This window comes from Triticum dicoccoides, chromosome 1A (assembly GCF_002162155.2).
Source record: "Triticum dicoccoides isolate Atlit2015 ecotype Zavitan chromosome 1A, WEW_v2.0, whole genome shotgun sequence".
Lineage (NCBI taxonomy): Eukaryota > Viridiplantae > Streptophyta > Magnoliopsida > Poales > Poaceae > Triticum > Triticum dicoccoides.
The window spans coordinates 70,508,929-70,516,577 of NC_041380.1; the positions used below are offsets into that span (position 1 = coordinate 70,508,929).

Sequence of the window (7,649 nt, forward strand, 5' to 3'; positions counted from 1 at the left end):
AATTCTTACAATATTTGGATTTTGTGTGCACTACATGTGACACAGGGAGGCAAATTTTAAGGCTCACACACCTTAAAGTGTATGCATAACCACTCAGACTCCTTGAATGCATCAAGTCGAAGTAAATGGCTCTTCCCAACCATTGAGTAGACTATTCAGGTATTCCATGGTTCTAAAAGACATATCTACATGATGGTCTTAAGTGTGTGCTTTATTCACACGAAACCATTGGCTTATTATCCTGACAACGATTTCAACCAAATCGAATGGATAATATTGCAGAATTCTCCTTGAGTGCCTTCTCTATGGCCCTCAGATTAAAGTTTAGCAATTTGTCCTAATGTCTAGACTCAAAATGGTTTGGTAGAATCCTATCAAAAGAGTTAAGCTCATTGCATTATCTTTACTTTGTAATTGCAACTTACCAACTTTACATTGGAGTCATGCAGTTTTACACGCTCATGACAGAACTGCATAATATTATCCCCCTCTGATATGTGGATATCTACCAAGTATTTCCTATCTGCGGTAATTCGGTTGCATACCGATATCACCACCCGGAGTACATCATTGTCCCCTCAACATATAGTTGGGATCTATGTGAGGAATAACTGTATTACCGTCAATACCTCAAGCCCCTCACATGGGGAGTTATTCAAGGCCAGTATGCTGATTCAATGAGGAACATTTCCAGGCATTAGGGGGAGATTTCAAGTACCATAAAGAATGCCAGGAAATTAGTGGAATGTTCAACACATTTCTGCCTCAAATCCACATACTCAAAGATCTGAACCATGCGTTCAGAACATTTGCAACACATTGCAAATAACCTGCCAGATTCATTTGCTGACTATAAAGGTGTCACAATCCTACAATCCTGCAAAATATGACCAAAAGAGTGAAGGTACCAATAAGAATCACTCCACTCCCCGTTTGAAGCAATAGGGGGAGATGTATGGTAATAGTACATCAGGATTTAGCTTCTTGCAAGCAAGGATATCAAGGCCTGTGAATCAGTAAATGCAAGTCAACTTCACATTGATAGACACCTAATGGGTAGTATACACCCAGTAGACGGGAAACCTCCACCAACCCAGGTCATAGTGCACACAATGACCGGGACATCGGAATACCCGACTCAATCGCATTAGAAAATCGCGAGCAGTCACCATGGGTAACGATATTTCCATCAACTATATATTGATATATAGATTCTGGAGAAACATATAACCGAAAGTCTACAATTGTCGACATACATTTCTCAACTAGATTGAAAAAATCTTTCAAGTGATTCAGATCCAAAGACCATAGTCATGGCAAAGTGTGAACAACACTCGGACTGAACTCAAGCAAAGGGTATAATCTTGGTAGAAATAATCTTGCTCAATAATGGGAAGGTATTCGTAAGCAATACTTACACCAGTTTTCTTCTGAAAACAGAATTGAGAACAACAAGGTGGTGAAATATAGAGCAAGTATTGTAGCACAAGGGTTCACGCAGATACCCAACTATTCTCAGAGGTGGAATATCTTTCTGATAACTTATATCATTGGCAGCATAAAATCATCTATCTTTGCAGTTGATAGATGTAGTGATTACATATCCATGTGGATCACTAGATTCAGACATATATGATTGATTCCCGATGAAATCTCAATTCTGAATCGAAATACAAAATGCAACATACATTGTGTAGAATCAGTAAGTCACCATACGACTTATTGTTGTCGGTACATATGGTACAACCGACGTAGTGGGTTCCTTATGCACAAGGATTACTCCTACAATGATGATTATCCATATTTGTGTCTCTGCAATGATGACACATGTAATTATCTAAATGACGGAGTTTAAAATAAAGGATTTGGGTAAACCAAAATACCGCTCGTTACTACAATTTGAGCACCTTCATTCATACATTATGGTTTACTATGTTGTCTATATCCAAATATATTGGAGAAATTCATTGTGGATAAATCTTATCCATCCATAACTCTCATGGTAGTTCATTCTCTAGACGTAGAGGAAGATCTATTTAGACCAAGAGATGATGGAAATAAGATATTGGAACTCAACGTTCCATAATGCCATTGGATCCACCAAACACAATTGGTTGGTACTCAAGAATATCTTTCGATATCTCCAAGGCATCAAACATTTTGTCCTGGTTTTTCAGTTTCACAGAAATGTGAACACCGATATCGTTGGATACATCGATCAGATCCCCACTATGTCAGATCATAGACAAGCTTAGTGTTACTACTAGGTGTGGTAGCCCTCTCATGAAGAGTCTTCGAAACAGACATCATGGCTATATCCACCAACCATTATCTCAAAGATAATGTTGCTTGTGTTGCTCGGATGCAAACAGGTTACATAATAAGCAATATCACTATATTGCATATCTTGTAAGTCAAATCATGTGACTGATTTGTTCACCAAGTCTCTACCAACTTCTACATTCCGGAAATATGTTCATGAATTGGTATATGACGGCTTCAGAATTTGCAAGAATCAAGGGGAGTATCTTCCTGAATTGTTCCTGTTAAAAGCATCATATTATACTCTTTTTCCCTTGATGAGTTTACTTTATAGGTTCTCATGAAGGTTTTTAATAAGGTAATATCAACACAAGACAATATGTCATATTTTCTGTTTTCCCCACCGGGGTTTTTAAGAAAGTATATACGACATATTTATTGTCCCTTAATTCTATGGGGTTTTCTCATATTGAGTTAAACAGACAATAATCATTATATGTTGCATTATTTTCTTCTTATTTTCCCACAGGGTTTGAAGGAGTTTTAGCAACATATCAAACACCCATCTCCTCACATTTTTCCCACAGGGTTTTTCGAGGAGACTTACCTAAGTTGATGATGATGATACTACATGGACAAGCGTAGATTAGGGGGAGTGTTAAGACTTAATTAACACAAGTTAATTAAAAGATTAAATCTCCACTTATCCAAACTGTCATACAAAGAGATGCAACTCTTGTAACCGTCGTGTCCCTCCGGATGCGCCCCTTCGGGGACTATAAATATGTAACTTGTCATCATCAATAGACACAGTTTTTCATTACTATCAGATTGCGTCTCGTTCTATTTCAATAGCGAGCGCCGCAATTTATAGACGCGCGGAAAGCGGCGCGCCAAAAGTAGCACGCGACCTGCCGCCCTTTGCCGTGCCGCGCGCTTGTTTCCCGCCAACGCTGAAGCGCGTGAAACCGTCCAGCATGCACTAAAAAACAAGTTTACCGCGCGCGCGTCTCTTGGCGCGACTGTTGGAGATGCTCTTAAGAGAATGCAGGCCCTCAGACTGATTTGCTAGGATACAAACACGAGGCAGCAGTATCTACTCAAGTTCAACAACTTAGCAGTATCTACTCAAGTTCAACAACTTAGTGGTTCCGAGGATTTGTCAACTTGTTCAGTTTGTACCAGATAGCAAAATTGAAAAACTTGACAGTATCTGACAGAACAATGTGATGAGTACAAATGAATTATAGCCTGGATCCATGAACAAATACTGGACCAAATATTGGCGGTACATAGGGTGCATCCTTCATTGCATAGCACATGAGCTCAGGGGAAAACGGTCGAAACACTTCTCATCTACTTACAGAATCATGGGTGGTTTGTTACATCGGCAGTAGGGGGAAAGAATACATGACATCGAGGTCTCGGACGAGAAAAAGAATAATAATCACATGTGTCATCGCCTATATCCCGTGTGGCTGCAGGCAATCTCAAATTCCTGGGGTTTCTAGTAGACGACAACTGGATTTGTTCTGAACTAAACTTCAAGCAGCCGTCTGACGGATCACCATCCTACAAAGGCACAGTTCTTCCGAGCATGTTCAGGGATGAGCTTCACCAGGATGTCCATTGGCACGCCCTTCAACTCTGTTCAAGTCCAGCACACCAGAGTTGAAGATAAGTAGGGTTATAAACATTTGATTAGTGCTAGTGCGAGTGCGAGTTGATGTTGTAGACTAACCATGGGGCTTAAAGTTAAAGAGGGGAGGAAGAAAACGGCCGTTCGGTAAACGGGTGTTTGGGTCCCGGAGTTCATCGAAGAATGGATGAATTAATGCTTCCAACTGTATCAGGAAAGCAGGTAGGAATGTAAGCTACAGCTTGCACAAAACAGCATCCGTTCGAATACAGGGAAGCAAAAGCATTTAATTTAACAGTGATGACTATAAATCAAACTTCTCTAGGAAACAGTATTTGCTCAGCAACACTCACAGCAGTTGAACGCAGGCTTGGTGAATATTGCAAGAGTCTGGAGACAAGATCTACTGCTTCAGCAGGCATTCTTTTATGGAAGATCTGATGGAAATAAAAATAATAATGTTATACTGAAGCCTTAGAAGCAAATAAAACAACTAACAAAAGGTTCCTACCTTGTGCCATGGGTGAGCTTTGATTTGTGGGAATTTAAACTCTGTATAATTTGGATTCATGCACTTAATTTCTTCTCTTGTAGGGGTACCTAAAACCTGATGGGAAACAATGTAAGTAGGTGTAAATACAACTAAAAGATGGTAACTTCCTTGGAAACAATGTAAACAGGAACAAATACAATTAAACAGACAGCAACTTCCAGGGGAGAAAGATTGTGAATGTACCTTGATGATTTCAACAAGCTGATCAACACCACTGTCGCCAGGGAATATAGGCTATTAGGAAAGAGAATGGATCTTAGGCTGACAGATCCCATAAGCTGGATAGTTTAATAATCACATATAAATTGTGTGGTCATTTACCTGTCCTAGAAGGAGTTCAGCAAGAACACAGCCAGCAGACCAAACGTCAATTGCCGTTGTGTATTCAGTAGCACCAAATATGAGCTCTGGGGCTCTATAGTACCTTGAACAGATATAGGAAATATTTGGTTCTCCTTTTACCTATCAAAAATAAAAAGTAGTTAGACAACATGAAAATGGCAATGTCGTGCAAGTGTGAATATCAGGTAATGTATGATCATACCAACACTTTCGCACTTCCGAAGTCACATAATTTCAATTGGTGTGTATGTGGATTCACCTGGCAAAAATAATTTTTCATCAAATCAGCTGACTATACCAAAAGTAGTGCTTAACTATACATTAAATGCTTCAGGAAGTGTTCAATTGATTTGTAATGTACGAACCAGAAGATTTTGAGGCTTGATGTCTCTGTGGCATACTCCAATGCTGTTGTGAATGTATGCCAAAGATCTACATATCTGTCAATTATAATGAATTTAACAACTTATGGTCAGTACTAAGCAGTGCTTGAATAGATTTAACAGACTTTTGGCAGGAAAAGAGCATGAACTTTACCTGATACATGTACAGTTTTGCATATATCAAGGGCATGCGTTGGTTCATCTTGTTGTAATGCTTAATGACACGATGAGCAGTCTCCGGCACATACTCAAGCACCAGGTTGAGGTAAAGCTCCTCCTTCTCAGTCTTTGAGAAAAAACAATGCTTTAAAGCCACAACATTTGGGTGGTCAAGAACTCGCATCGTTTGCAGCTCACGGTTCTTATATCTCTTGTCTTGAAGAACCTTCTTTATAGCCACCGTCTCCCCAGTTTCAAGACACTTAGCCTATGCAAGATCATTCAGAAAAAGTTGGAGCCATCAGGAATTGCTAAATAAAAGTATACACAAATTAACACATCAAGACACTAAAAAATACTGATTTATCCAGTAACAAACCTGGAAAACAGTTCCAAATGACCCATTACCAACCACGCGCTCAGCCATGTAGCTAATGGTCTGCAATGCAGATACATAGCTTAGTAGAGAGAAATTATTGAGCTTCGGAGAGGATTGCAATAACACCAGTTAATATAGATTCTTTTACATACCTGTTTTGCTTGCCCATTTCTTCCCTCAATGCTTGTGACTATAATATGGCCTGGTTCCGTCCCATTGCCGTTGACTACTATATCCTCAGGGTCCTGCATTGTTCAGACACAAAATTAGGAACTGATCACCTGCCAAAAGACATAAGGTGAAGTGGTCAACCAGTCTAGGGAGATTACCCTGTCATCCCTTATGCTCATATTGCCCATCTCGTTCGGAAGTCGGTCGGCATCACCACTAGTACTCGTGTCATTCTGAAAGCGCGAGGAAGGACGCACCGCACCAACCGAGGCCATAATGTGGTAGAATTACCCAATAAGAGTTACAGGCTACCGTTCAGAATGCACCGTACTTGGTTAACCTGCAAAAGGCAGCATTACTGTGAGTCAGAAACGTACAGGTAAGTCGATCGTCTAAAGGAGGTGACCAGGATAATTGTCTAAGGACGTCCACTTCTGGTTGCAGACAATTTCTATTGCTTGATAGGCTTGAAGATACTGAAAAGTTTGTAATTTTACACTCCCAACGCCCTCTCGACAGCCAAATTCCTAGCAAGATTGGAGCCTGTTCTCGGTGGCTCAAACCAGTTCTTGTCACAAGCCAGAAAATTAGACTGGTTCCCACATATCATAAAGCTCTGTCTAAAAGTCTGATCATGCAGGACATACTCAGCAACTCGATACCCACCGTTAGCTTCCGAAGCTAGTTGACCAATTCGCGTCTCCTTGCTTGGTACGGTAGGCATATATCGAAATTAAAAACGACACAATTCTCGATCCAGATCACCGTATTTGCATCGAAGCCTGCATCCATCCTCACCAACTCCCCTCCAATCCAAGACATTCAGGATCGCGGAGAACCCAGCAAGAGGACACAATCGAGCTCCGAGCCCCAAATTTTGCAAGCCAGAAGAGGAAAAAAAAAGGAAAACAAACACCTATCATCCGAACCGAGGGCAGGCCATCACCTAAAACGCAGCACCCTAAGACCACCGAACCCTAGAACCACGGCTTCTCCCTCGCCCTCGCGCAAGGACCCGCCGGAATCGACGGATCGGAGAAAACGGAGGATGCCCGAATTGATATCGATTACCTACCGGGTAAGAAGGCCGGCCTGCCCGACGCGGGGATCCGGGGCGGAATCCGCCTGGCGCGGGGGTGAATTTCCCCCCTCCCTCCCCAGCTCCGGCGCGGGACGTGGGGGGAGGATCGGAGGAGAGGAGGGGGCGGCGAGCGAGCGAGCAGAGCAAATGGGAGGGAGGGGTCGCCAGGGGAAAAAAAGAGGTTATAATGCGGAGGAGGAAAAAAAAGATGTGATTAATTAATTAATTGCGTTGGGTTCATTAACTCGTTGATTAATTAATTAGCAAACCTGTCTGTTTGACCGTTGAAAGGTTCTGGCCCCGGGGCGCCCTCATCGTGTCATGTGATGTGGGGCCGGTTTTATCTTTCTTTGTACTACTTTCTGGCAAATTTGACAATTTTGACCTTCGGATCAAATCAATTCGCGGAATGAACTGCCCGTGAAACTATTTCACAGCACTGACATTTTTGTGTAGCGTCCGCCACGACGGCGCCACACCCTACGGTGCAGCGCCTAGCTCGGGGGCGTTGCACTCCAGTCCAGCGTGGCAGCCCCTGGGCCCGCACCCAGTAGTGCAGCGCCTCCGTGCTAGCCGCCACACATGTAATGTGCAGCGCCTGGCGTTCGGGCGCTGCACTGTGACTTAGACGCCAGCCGCCCGCTCCTCCCTCCCCCCACCCCACCCCATTCGTTCAGTTG

General features: G+C 42.3%; 1 protein-coding gene across 1 annotated transcript; it reads right to left on the reverse strand.

The window, feature by feature from the left end:
* Positions 1-3,456: 3,456 nt before the first annotated feature.
* Positions 3,457-7,130, reverse strand: LOC119363836 (shaggy-related protein kinase alpha-like). Its single transcript, XM_037629203.1, has 13 exons — positions 6,964-7,130; positions 6,047-6,228; positions 5,870-5,962; positions 5,718-5,777; positions 5,334-5,606; positions 5,162-5,236; positions 4,999-5,055; positions 4,776-4,916; positions 4,638-4,688; positions 4,413-4,508; positions 4,255-4,338; positions 4,004-4,106; positions 3,457-3,909 (listed from the first exon to the last, which is right to left on the reverse strand). Exons 2-13 carry the CDS (start codon positions 6,161-6,163, stop codon positions 3,827-3,829), a joined length of 1,233 nt encoding a protein of 410 aa, XP_037485100.1. The 5' UTR covers positions 6,164-6,228; positions 6,964-7,130; the 3' UTR covers positions 3,457-3,826.
* Positions 7,131-7,649: the final 519 nt, after the last annotated feature.